This window comes from Rhizopus delemar, genomic scaffold (assembly GCF_000149305.1).
Source record: "Rhizopus delemar RA 99-880 supercont3.8 genomic scaffold, whole genome shotgun sequence".
NCBI classification, from domain to species: Eukaryota; Fungi; Mucoromycota; class Mucoromycetes; order Mucorales; family Rhizopodaceae; genus Rhizopus; species Rhizopus delemar.
Window position 1 is genome coordinate 473104 of NW_027137834.1, and position 12665 is coordinate 485768.

A 12665-nucleotide genomic window follows, 5' to 3' on the forward strand; every position below is an offset into this window, starting at 1 on the left:
GATGTTTTCAGAAATGCAAAAACTTGGATTTTTTTGTGCTTTGCCAATGGATCCTAAAAAGACTTTTATGGAATGCAGAAAAGTGTGATGAAATAAATCAAATTAGAAAAAAAAAAAAGGGCTAAATCTATTACTGCCTAACTGTGAGACACGTTTAGTTTTCATGTGTTTGTGAACACAAGTGCGCACATTTTCTATTTTTGCATAAATAACCATCCATATGAATTCAAAATAAGAACGAACAATGATAATAAATTGAACAATGATGACTTGGGCGTAAGTCGATGAAAAAGAAAAGAAGAGCGCAATAACAATCAAACGAAATGAATAATAAGCGAAAAAGTCCTTTATTGCATTAAGTGACACACAGGAAACAAGTTACACAAATGACATATCGCACTTTCTTATTTTCTTTGAGCATGCATCTTTTTGTTTAAAGCAATATCAAGATGGTTTATTTTACGTGTGCATGCTTTCGATTTAAAAGAGTGTTTTTGCTAATGCTGTACTAAGAAACCAATGAGTTGATCACCAAAATAAAAGTATCTTATTCACTAAACATGAATGATCTATTATAATCTACTTTTGCTTATGCAATCAAGGTGATATTATGCCTTACAATACTTTCTATACACTGTTTTCACAAAATAGTAGTGCATTTTTAAGAAAAGAATTCATGCAGTTTAAGGATAAAAGCCAATCTACTTTTGCTCAAAACTTTCTCTTGTTTCTACGCTAAATTCATTTTTATTTTTACACCATTTTTTCTATTTTATTTGCACGATCTTTCTCTCAAAAGTATACCAATAATTTCAGGATAAAGTGTACTGGTAATTGTACTAAGTATTACTTGCATTACGAGAATCTTGCGTAACTTTATTAAACAATACTCCTGAGAGCAGGAGAACTGTTCAGAAAAAATAATTTGTTATCCCCGACTTAGAAAGCACAAATTTATTAACTGAAATAGGCACTCTCCTTTCTTTTTCCCTTTTTTTTTAAAAAAAAAAAAAAAAAAAAAAAAAAAAACCAAAAAACAAAAAACAAAACAAGCAAATAGAGAAGAGGGAAGACTTATTTAAACAGTATTAACATGATGAGGTTACCTGATCCATCAGAAATCAATCAAGCAGAAGTTACTCAAGCAGCAGCTTGTGTAGAATGGGTAAATAAACAACAAAATAGAATCCTTTTGTCTTACCCTTTGTTCAGATAAATTCCTTAGAAGGCATTTCACACAACATCTCACATATTACCGAACTTTCAGATGGCATCATTCTTTTTGAAGTACTTTCTAACATGTAAAAATAAAATTAAAAAAAAAGTTATAATGTCTGTTTTTATTGACTAAACCATTATGCTAGCGACTACAAATGGTTTAAACTCATTCGTTCCGCTGATGTAGGCGATAATTGGGTTTTTAAGATAAACAATCTTAAAAAGCTATATAAAATCATCTCACGATATTATGAAGATGTACTTGGATATAATTTTTCTCGGTTTCCACCTGTCAATCTGAATGCCATTGCAAAAGAATCCAGCCCTCATGAAATATTAAAATTGTGTAAATTTGTTTTGTATATAGCAGTATTGTGTGCAGACAATGAGAAATACATTCAAAAGATTCAGCAATTATCTCCAATGAGTCAGCAACAATTGATGCATTTGATCGATGAAGTAAGAACTACTCTAAAAAAAGGAGAAACTTATTTGTCATACACAATAGACTATGAAATATACGAATGCAAGCCAAGAAGATGAATCACAACAATCTTCTGCCAACTATACCCCACGTAGCTCGTACGCAGATGACGGGTCATATCAAAGTGAATTGATGAGAATTTCTAAAGAAAAAGATGAGCTCGAAACACAGAATAGGCAATTGATTGACAAGCATTCAGAACTTTTGACCAAATATGTAAAGCTATATACGACTGTAAAGGACCAATCATCTTTACTTAATTACTTGCTTAGGATAAAATAGAAGAAGAGAAACAGGATTTACAAGCAAGATTAAAGGATATGGATAGAGCAGTTGAGAATGCGAATAAGACAGGCATGGCCGACGTTATTATGAAAACAGAAATTGAGCATTTAAAACGCGATCTGTATGTTTATATTTAGACACGATTTTATGTATAAGTATATACTGATTCTTTTTTTTAAAAAAAAATAGAGAAAGAAGTGAAGATGTCCGACAGGAGCAAGAAAGAAAATTAGATGAGCAATCTTCTCAAATCAAGGATTTATTAAGAAGAGTAATGATACTTTTTTTTTTCCTATCAAATGCCACAAAAATAATAATAATGAACTAGAACGAGGAATCTGCTAAACATGAAGAGCAAGTAGTAAAACTAAAAGATCAACTGGACGAATATCGCCACACAGCAGAAAAACTCCAAAAGGCAGAAAACGTAATTGAAAAATATAAAAAGAAATTAGAAGAAACTGCTGATTTAAAAAGACAAGTGAAGGTATATAATAATAAGCTAGCTTATCTAAAAAGCTTGAAAAATATTGAGTACGCTATTCATTAGATGTTGGAAGAACGCAACCATGCTTTGATAGAGCATACACAAAAACTGGAAGATGAATATGGTAGTCTTATAGCATTTAAATCTTTAATGGAATCATATAAAGATCAAGTAGCCGAACTACAAACTCAAAATAATGAGTTGATCCGAGAAAAGAATAGAGTAGATTATGAGCTTACCCAGGCTACTAAAAAACTTGATTTGATGGAAGATGAAAGAATAAGGGATTCAGACCGTATTCAATTGTTGGAAGACCACCTTCAAGAAGCTCAATTCGGAAGTAAATATATATAACAAAAGGCTTAGTTCTGCTCTTTTTTAATACTATTCATAATAGTGGGTACTACCATTGCAGATAAACCAGCTACAAAAAGTAATAATACAGCAGATTCAGATGATATGGATCTCGATGATTTCAATTTGAATGACTCATTGGAAGATACATTGAAAGAAACAAACGTTACAGAACTGTAAACCTTTTTAGTTTTGACCTTTCTCATGTGTACTAAATTTCTATATTGTAGCAAGCTGGCTAATAGACGACTCGAGCGCCAAGTCAAGCAACTCCAAGAAGAACAAGCAGCAGGTCGTAGCCAAAAGGCAGTTGTGCTTCAACATCTGTTGGATGATGCAAATCGTCTGAAGACACAGTTTGAAAAAAGCTATATCGAAGTGTCACAAGAGCGTGATATTTTACAGAGCGATATGGCTCGTATTCGAGAAGGCATACCAGATGCCCTTGTCGACCAGTCTTCTCTTACGCTGTCTCTTCGGCTACATACCGTTGAACTTGAAAAAGAAATCAAGGCTTTACGTGAAACGGTTGCTAAACTAGAGAAGAGAATCGAGGAAGGCAGATTCAATGACCCAGAAGCTACAGGCGATATGCGTAATAAATGCCAAGAGATAGAACAAAAGTTTAAGCATTTGGAAGAACAAAACAAGAAACAACTTGAGGATATTAACAAGCTCTTGATAGAAAAAGACATCTTACAGGGTCGCACTATTGAGCAAAATGATGAGCTTCGAGAACAGCAAAGGCTGAATGGCGAGATGAAAGCATCATTGGCTGCCTATGCTGCTCAAAATGATGATCCAATAAGACAGCAGAATGCCCATATGCAGCAACAAACTATACAGCTTCAAGAGCAATTGCATGAAATTCAGCTTAAACTCAAAAAGGCGAAAGAGGTATAAAAAAAGGAGGAAGGAGTAATCAATCTGACTTCTTTATTTTATAAAAGTTTATCAAACAACAAGATAAAATGCTCAAAGAAGCTAAGCTTGATGGAAGTACTGGTAACTTCGATGAAGCTGTTGCTTCTTTGAAATCCGAAATTGCTCTTCGTGATGAAGAAACCGAAAAACTTAAGAAGCAAATTCATGAAATTCGTTTACAATCTCGTCGTGAACAGCAACTTATTATATCTGCATGGTATGATATTTCAAGAAGAGCAAATAAAGAAATCTTAAATGCAAAGTCTTTTCCCAACTCATGGCTTGGACAGCAAAGGCTTTCACTTGACAATCAGCTTAAAAGACGCTAAATAAACAAATAAAGCTCTTATTTTTTTTTATTTTTTAAAACCAAAAATAATTTCGCTTCCTGTTCTTTGCTCATCCTCTCTTACACAGTAAATAGTGGTCTCTGAAGTATCATTAGGTCGTAAGCATCGTATATTATTTCCTGGTATGACTTGTACTAAATTTCCCTAAATTGTATTTTTGCTCAGTACAAAGTGTGGCTTTAATGTTCTTTAGACTTACGGTATCAACATGTCTAATTTCTACAAAGCTTGAGTCAAAAGCTAATATAAATGGATGATAAAAGGCAAACGCGTTCGGGTGACCTTCCCAGTGAATCATCCAATCTGGCTTGATTCTTCGTCCTTTTCTATCTATGCAAAATGCTATCTCTAAAACCCAAGAGCTTAGTAATGAAAATAAGATAGAAAATGCTTTCTTGATATTTACCATTGTAACAAAGCAATATATTTCCATTCGGATGTTTGAACATTGACATTGGCCTTAATGCTTCTCTTTGCTTAAGAAAATGATGATTTTCATCATTTGGATCCAATACACCTAAGTTATGAATTATAAATCAACAGCTTCGACATGTTAAAAAAAAAGGTACTCTGAACCCCGGCTGAACCGATATCCACCATTTGGAAGCCCTTTGCACTTCCAACACAAATTACATTTTTGAAGAACTGGATAGATGTAGCCTCTCCCGGTATATAAAGATCTTTAAACAGGCAAAACGTATTAGCTGCATCTGCTTTCATAAAGATACTTGTACTTTTGTTTGTTTTTTTCTTTTTTGCATCTTGCGTATTTGCTTTAGGCTCTAGTACACGAATAGTAGATGTCATAGCATTATACTTTACATAGCATACAAGTCTTCGCTCTACAGGTTTATCAGTAAAGGTAGTTTTATCGCACACCATGCCAGTTTTGAAAAAAGAAATATTGCTACTTATTTTCCGTAAATGCTGGCTGCTGTTTGGCTTTGTTAATATACCCTGTTTGATGCTCTCTTGCTGTGTACTTGTCAAAGAGGATACTTGTTGGGAGCTCTCGTCATTCAGTAATATATCCAGACAGCAAGAATACAGTACCTTATCAGCTAATACCAACATGATCTCAAGGTCTTCTAGAATATCAATCTGTGATACTTTACTAAGATACAATATTCTTTTGAAGTTTTCCTTATGTTCCATATCATTATCTAAACGATTAAAATAAATTCCATGATCGCATCCAATGAACAGAAAGTGCTTGTAAGCAGCTGCACAGTTAACCTTGAAGAAAGAATTGAAATACTGATAACTAACTTCTACTATATCAAATGCTTTTGTTTGCTCCATAAAGCATCTTTTGTGATTTTCAATCGTGTCTAACCATTTTTTTTGGCTGGCTGATGTTGATGCATAGAGTATAAGTGGATTCGAGCCATTGCGACCAAGATGGGTAAAACTAAGAGGATATCTATTTTTGTGGCCGTTGCTGCCAGTGGATGAAGTCGAATAAGATGGAGGAAGAAGAATGGAATCATTGGATGAGCCTATTGAATATGGTATAATTGAACTTAATCTTTTGCTTTGATCAGATAGAGAGATAAGTAGCAATGCTAGCGGTATTGGCTATAAAATATACAAGTATTAAAACGCAAATAAATTTTGTGTGCTTTTCTTTAGACGATTTGCTTAACTTGCCTTTCTATATAGCTTGTACTTTTCAACTTGATCGAAGGATTTTGATTTTGTGATGAGTACGCAGTGGTCCAACACGTATACTTGTATATCTGAGGATTCAGAAACATTATTTAACACTTTCTTCTTTAAACTTCCCTTTAGTACTATGATACGATTATCGGCTAATAAGTCTAGCTCATCCTAACATAATTTATATTATTAAAATGTTTCTTTTTTTTTTTCACTTTTATTATTATGTTTACCTTGTGTGGATAGTTTTTTGTTGCACTAGAAAGTTTTTCATGTAATATTTGTAAGCTAAATCTATTTTCTGTTCTACCAGATTTTTCATTGACTTTGTTTAGGAAGCTCTTTATCTTTTCCATCACTTTTGGTATTGTTTCATAGTCTGGATGTCCTTTTGGTGTATTTTTTAGTATTTCTTTTAATAGTAAATTATAGCGTCCTAAACGCGTGGTCGGTTTCGTTAAATAGCCATTCAATTCCAGTTTACGGGATTCTGGAAGCCTTTCTACATTCTATAAAATCATAAGCTTACTTGTCTTAAAAGACATCAAGTTTTTCATTTACCTCTACAAATTTTGCGAAAATAGGATTGAGCGATTTCTCTGTTTCAAAAACATGCTTTCCAATGAATTGATGTTCTCCATACTTGACAAATGGTTCGAATGAATCAACATGCTTTAAAAAAACTTTTCCTATTTGGTCAATCAATGCATGAGTTGATTGATATTGCAAAAGTTCTTGCACAAGTAATTGATTTGTCTCTCTAACTTCTGATATATTCCAAAACAAATCCCTAATGAATTGTTCTCGTCTTTCTATTGGAATACATTCATTATCTTTAAGGGCAGAAATCCAATACTATTTTTAAAAAATAATAAAACATTTAAAGAAAGGAATAAATTACATCGCTATTTTTAGTTAATTACCTCTTCCACATAAATCAAATCATTTACAAAATCTTGCTCTGTATATATGAGTTCGAATATATTTTCCTGGCGACATCTTTCTTGAGACGATAGTGCACTTGAAAAAGATTTTGGAACTGTATGTAACCATAGCCGATCTTCCTTTTGATGAAATAAGAAAAATGTGAATAAAGTGCAGGTAAGAAGAAAATTTGATATACCTTGTTTTCCTTGTTTAAAGAGTTTTGACTAATTGATCTTGTTAGCGTCAGTTTACCATCTACAATTGAATTGAGTTCCTAGAGTTGAACGCATTATATATCCTTTGATTTAAGGGTAAAGAATTCGATACAAACAAACAATCGTTACCTTTTTTAAATTTGTAGGGCAAGACGTGCTATAGCATATATTGCCTGCTGCACAGGTTGGTGAATAGCAGCGCGTTAGTATAGTAAATACCCCATTAGGTAGCCCTGTTATTTTCTGGTCCTGCTTTAATTCTTTTTTCCCGTCTCTTAATTTTCTCTTTGTTGGCGTTGGTATATTGCACATATCTTTAAACTGATACAACTCTTTATCTGAATCCCTGAGTCTGTGTTCATAATTCACATCATGAAAATACTTTTGATGATCCAAAGCTCGGCCTATCAAGATAGCTAAGTCTCGATCTACTGTTCTGATAATGGAGGCCAATTTGTCCTACATGAATTAATGAATTAGGAAATTCTTTGTTTATCTAGTAAAAAGCGAGAAAAAAAGGAGTAAATATTACCACGGCGTCCTTGCCATCGAATACGTCGTGATACATGATACTGTCCTTTACTCTGTTTCCGACTACAATGCTATCTTTGAATGATTCAGCCACTTTTGAGAGAAGGGCAGGATAGGTACACGATATGGTTGTAGTTAATGTTTTATGGCTATCAAAGGAGAATGATTGCGATCTTTCATTTTTAGGATGGCTTCTATTCTTTCTATATAAAGATAAATGATGCACGCTTTCTGCTGATTTCCTTATGGGCCGTGATAAAGTACTCGATGAGCTTGCCCATAACTGATCTAGCTGAGCTATTAATTTTTGCACGGATTTTTAGTATTTAGTATTGCCTCTCTTTTCAACTCTCTCTCTCCCATGCGCGTACGTTCTTTCTATTCTTTCTCTCTTTCTCTCCTCATTTCACCCTTTTTCCCCTTTTTGATATTGTATAATGCTTACATTTGCTTGGAGATAACGTAGAAAGTTTAGCTCTCATAGGTGCAGTAGATTTTGATAGTTTTAAAAGAAGTCTACTACTATTTCTTCTAATGATATGATTTGTGTTTTTTCGATATTCATTATTGTTATCCAAAATTATTTTTGGCTCTTGACCAGTTTGTGGCTCATATAACGTTGTTTGAGTCTTTTCATTTTGTGATACTTGTATCTTATCCTCGGTTGGATGATTGTGCTGTTGGGCAAGATAGTATTTACTTCGAACCACTTCCGCTGGTGACATGCTTGTTTGACCGTGCTCTGTCATCTCAGCTATAATATTAGGAAAATATAATGGAATAACGAGTGTCTACTTGACTCGCGTTTTATTTTTAGTAAAAAATGTCTTTAGCAAAAAAAGGTATAGAAAAAAAAGAAAAAAGAAAAAAAGAATACATAAACAATAATAAAAGGACCGTTCATGAAAAAAGGAGGCATAATCAATCTATTTTTGAAACGACAGCTATTCCCTCTCTTTCTTCTTTTTCTTTCATGATCCTAACGAAAATACAGAATCAGTTTATAGTTGCAATTGAAAGCTCAACATTAGAATTCCAATGAATTTGCGCGTTAGAATTTTTTTTTACCCCAAAAAGTTTTATTAGAGATCCTATTGGGCGCGGGGTATATACACAACAGTTCGCTCGGACAAGCTCAATTACAATGCATGAAAAAGAATTAAAAAAAAGCCCCTTTGGGATCAAGGGTAAAAAAAAAAAAGGAGTGAGGAATAAAGAGTACAGTGAAAGACTGAAGGGTGGTTATAATTAGCAATGTGAGCTCTTGAGTTATTGAGGAAGTCAGAGATTAGGGGGAGTCATATCATTGGCACCCCACGTTATATTGCAAGCTGTCACTTTTACATAAAATGAAATATATAGCTGACCAGCGATGAAGCCAAAGGAGAGCAAACATTGCTAATCATGGAGGATGTGTAAGCAAATGATTTAAAAGGAATGGTAAGGTATTTATAACTGTTGGTGCATATTAAAGCTGTGTATGATTTGGTTCTTGGTAAGGTTCCGGGTTTTTTTTTTTTTTTTTTTTTTTTTTTTTTTTTTTTTTTTTGAACTTTCTACCAGGTAGCCAGCCAAATATGCTACCGTATATGGCGACTTTGCTTTTTTATAGCCGTTCGGGTTAAATTATCTAAAGTAACTTTATGGAAACAGGCTTTCACTGATGGAAGAAATCAGAGCTTGTAATCGCAATTGCAGCATTAGAATCCCAAACTATCATTCTGCTGTTGTTCAGCAATTTATATTAACCGCATTTTATAGCTTCTTTTGTATGAGATTTTTATTATAGATGTCGCAGCTTTTTGAGTGAAATATCATTTGAATCTTAAATTTATAAGATAGTCTAAAGCCCACAAATAAACTAAACGAGAGATTTGAATTTACACCGTTTTGGACAACTTATACTAAAGCATTGTCTTGCTATAGCAATAGTAAGAAGTCAGGTCCCCATTCTATAGCCTCCAACGGCTATAAAAAAGCAAAGTCGCCATATACGGTAGCATATTTGGCTGGCTACCTGGTAGAAAGTTAAAAAAAAAAAAAAAAAAAAAAAAAAAAAAAAAAAAAAAAAAACCAGAACCTTACCAAGAACCAAATCATACACAGCTTTAATATGCACCAACAGTTATAAATACCTTACCATTCCTTTTAAATCATTTGCTTACACATCCTCCATGATTAGCAATGTTTGCTCTCCTTTGGCTTCATCGCTGGTCAGCTATATATTTCATTTTATGTAAAAGTGACAGCTTGCAATATAACGTGGGGTGCCAATGATATGACTCCCCCTAATCTCTGACTTCCTCAATAACTCAAGAGCTCACATTGCTAATTATAACCACCCTTCAGTCTTTCACTGTACTCTTTATTCCTCACTCCTTTTTTTTTTTTACCCTTGATCCCAAAGGGGCTTTTTTTTAATTCTTTTTCATGCATTGTAATTGAGCTTGTCCGAGCGAACTGTTGTGTATATACCCCGCGCCCAATAGGATCTCTAATAAAATTTACTGTAATAAAAAAAAATTCTAACGCGCAAATTCATTGGAAAAACTAATGTTTCCTAGTCGACCAAGCTAATAACGCACTGCAATAATGAAGTATACTAATATCATATAAACACTAAAAAGGTGTATTTTGATACAGACACTAGTAAAATTTATGGGTAATGCATATCTTATACGAAAGCAACGGTCATTATCCAAACACCATTATATTCATGAACACAAGAGATGGTGGAGTTGAACATATAAAAGTAACACAATTTTTTATAAGAATGCCTTTTTTTTTATATTAATAAAATGGCACAATCTAAGCCCTTTCATGTAAACGAATACCCGGTGGTAATTGGCATTGACTTTGGTAAGAACAGTTTTTCCACAAAAAAAACCTGCAATATTAACGCAAACTTATAGGTACGACATTTTCGGGCTGTTCATACGCATTTATACAAAATGATGAAGTAGTGGATGTTGTTCGATGGTAAACTCAAACAGAATTAAATTACCGGGCAAATAGCTAAGCTTATAACCTAGGCCAAAACAAAACAACAATGTTTATCCAAAGGTATATATTAAAAAGAGAGAGAGAAAGAGGAGAGAAAAAATAATGAACCTGAAGCAACGAAACGGTCCTTTGTGTTTAGACGAATGTTCTATATTTTAGGCACCTACACTCAATTTTTATCAAGGTAACACCAAGGAAATGACACAGTGGGCCAATGCTGCTCGATTGGAAATGCAGCGTCCAAACTCTCGCAATTCAGTTCTATTAAAGCAATATAAACTTTATTTGGATGAAAACATTGCTAAGGATTTGCCTCCTCTTCCTAATGGATTGACAATTGTTGAAGCAATATCCGATTATCTTCGTGCATTTTATGATCACGTTATGATTGAATTGAAAAAAGGGTTTGCAAAGAATTATAGCCAGCACCAATTTAGATATGTAAGAAGAGTGACTATATCACTTTATTTATAGTAATCAACTTGTACGTACATAGTGTCTGACTGTACCTGCTATGTGGTCTGACAAAGCAAAGGCAACCATGCGTGAAGCTGCCATCATGGCTGGGTTGATACAGGAAGATGATCACCGTGACAGATTGATGCTTATTTCTGAGCCTGAAGCTGCCGCCCTTTATTGTGAAAAGAAATGCGAGCAATTCAACTTGAAACACAATGACAGATTTATGATCTGCGATGCAGGAGGTACACAACAAGATTTTTTTTTTTTTGCTGACTAACAACTAACTAGGCGGTACTGTGGATTTAATTGTTTTTGAGATTGATGAGCGCAGTGGAAGAAACTTGCGTGAATGTACTAAAGGCCATGGGCAATCCTGTGGTTCAGTATTTCTGGATCGCCGCATGCGTAAATTACTAAAAAAGAAATTTAAAGAATACTTGTCTACGATTCCAGCTTCTGCATTTGAGTCCATGATGGACACCTTTGTAGAATTAATTAAGCCTCAGTTTGATGGCGTGGAAGATCAGTTTATTACATTACCTGCTTCTATGAATTTGGCGTCATTGAATAACCCTGCTATAGGTCTTGAGGATGGTATGCTCTGCTTAACAGCAGCAGAACTAAAAAAAGATGTTTTTGAACCTGTCATTAAGGAAGTCCTCAATCTATGTGAAGAACAACTTCAAAAGGCTCAAAGATTAGAAGCCATCTTTTTAGTAGGTGGATTTGGTTCTTCTAATTATTTGTTTGAGCGCGTTCAAGAAGAATTTGGTCCTCGCGTCGGTCTTGTTGCTGTCCCTCCTCGTTGTGAACTAGCTGTCGTTCGTGGTGCTGTTTATTTTGGCTTGAATCCTCACATAGTCACAACCCGTATTCCTCGTTATTGGTATGGTATTGATACCACAACTACATTTGAAGAGGGCATAGATCCACCTAGTTACAAGATCATCCGCGCTGATGGAAGTGTACGCTGTGATAATCGATTTTCTGTTTATGTTAGAAGAGGACAACCATTGGATATTGATAACTGTGTATCTAAGGATTTCTTTGCCTATTACCCTCACCATACTACTTGTACTTTATATGCAGCTGATACTGAAGAGCAACCTAGATATACAACAAGTCCAGGTGTACATAAAGTGGCCAACTTTACAATTCCCATGCCTGCTTTAACTGGTGTTATGGAAGGTGAGAAGGTTGATCTAACCATCAAAATGTATTTTGGTGAAGTAGAATTAAGAGTTGAAGGTAAGAAATAACAAGCATATTTCTTTTACTCTGATTACTAAAGCTCTTTTAAAAAAGCTGTCATTCGAGGGAAAACATACGGAACTACTTGTACTTTTGATTCTGATTAAAAATAAAACCAGGAACATTATTATTCATATCATCTATAAAATAAAGCCTCTATATTCAGGAATATACAATTTATGAAATAAAGAAGCTGATTGTAGCATTTAGAAAAGGATGTGCGCAAAATTGTGTCATAATTGAAAGACAAAAAATCAATTGTCCTTCCTCAAGTCTATCGTCAAATTTATAAACGCTATTGCTGTTCTCTTCATAAATCTCTATTTACAACACTTTCGGCTGGCTATTATTTTAATTTTGCTATTGAAACCGATATAAGGAACCCTACTTTGCTTTGCCATCTTTGTAAGCTTGTTTATTTTCAATATAACTATATTCTAAGCTCTTATGAAGCCCTACTTTTTTTATCAGTGATCAGACTTTTTGCATGTTAATACATGTCTAGAATGATAGCT

The 12665-nt window shown here is 34.0% G+C and overlaps 3 protein-coding genes across 3 annotated transcripts; 2 read left to right on the forward strand and 1 right to left on the reverse strand.

The window, feature by feature from the left end:
• Positions 1-1641: 1641 nt before the first annotated feature.
• Positions 1642-4081, forward strand: RO3G_10406 (uncharacterized protein; the record flags this gene model as incomplete). Its single annotated transcript, XM_067664991.1, has 9 exons — positions 1642-1677; positions 1727-1918; positions 1975-2108; positions 2177-2258; positions 2316-2474; positions 2538-2814; positions 2872-3004; positions 3059-3725; positions 3779-4081. The coding sequence occupies 9 exons, from the start codon at positions 1642-1644 to the stop codon at positions 4079-4081; spliced, it is 1983 nt and encodes a 660-aa protein (XP_067521092.1).
• A 133-nt stretch (positions 4082-4214) lies between these two features.
• RO3G_10407 (uncharacterized protein) lies at positions 4215-8159 on the reverse strand (the record flags this gene model as incomplete). The annotated part of the gene is made up of 12 exons (XM_067664992.1): positions 4215-4321; positions 4509-4619; positions 4672-4944; positions 5059-5601; positions 5749-5932; positions 5995-6270; positions 6323-6616; positions 6685-6722; positions 7033-7060; positions 7123-7362; positions 7436-7731; positions 7880-8159. 12 exons carry the CDS (start codon positions 8157-8159, stop codon positions 4215-4217), a joined length of 2670 nt encoding a protein of 889 aa, XP_067521093.1.
• Positions 8160-10232: 2073 nt separating this feature from the next.
• On the forward strand, positions 10233-12158 carry RO3G_10408 (uncharacterized protein; the record flags this gene model as incomplete). The annotated part of the gene is made up of 6 exons (XM_067664993.1): positions 10233-10293; positions 10347-10413; positions 10467-10497; positions 10597-10878; positions 10934-11141; positions 11188-12158. 6 exons carry the CDS (start codon positions 10233-10235, stop codon positions 12156-12158), a joined length of 1620 nt encoding a protein of 539 aa, XP_067521094.1.
• Positions 12159-12665: the final 507 nt, after the last annotated feature.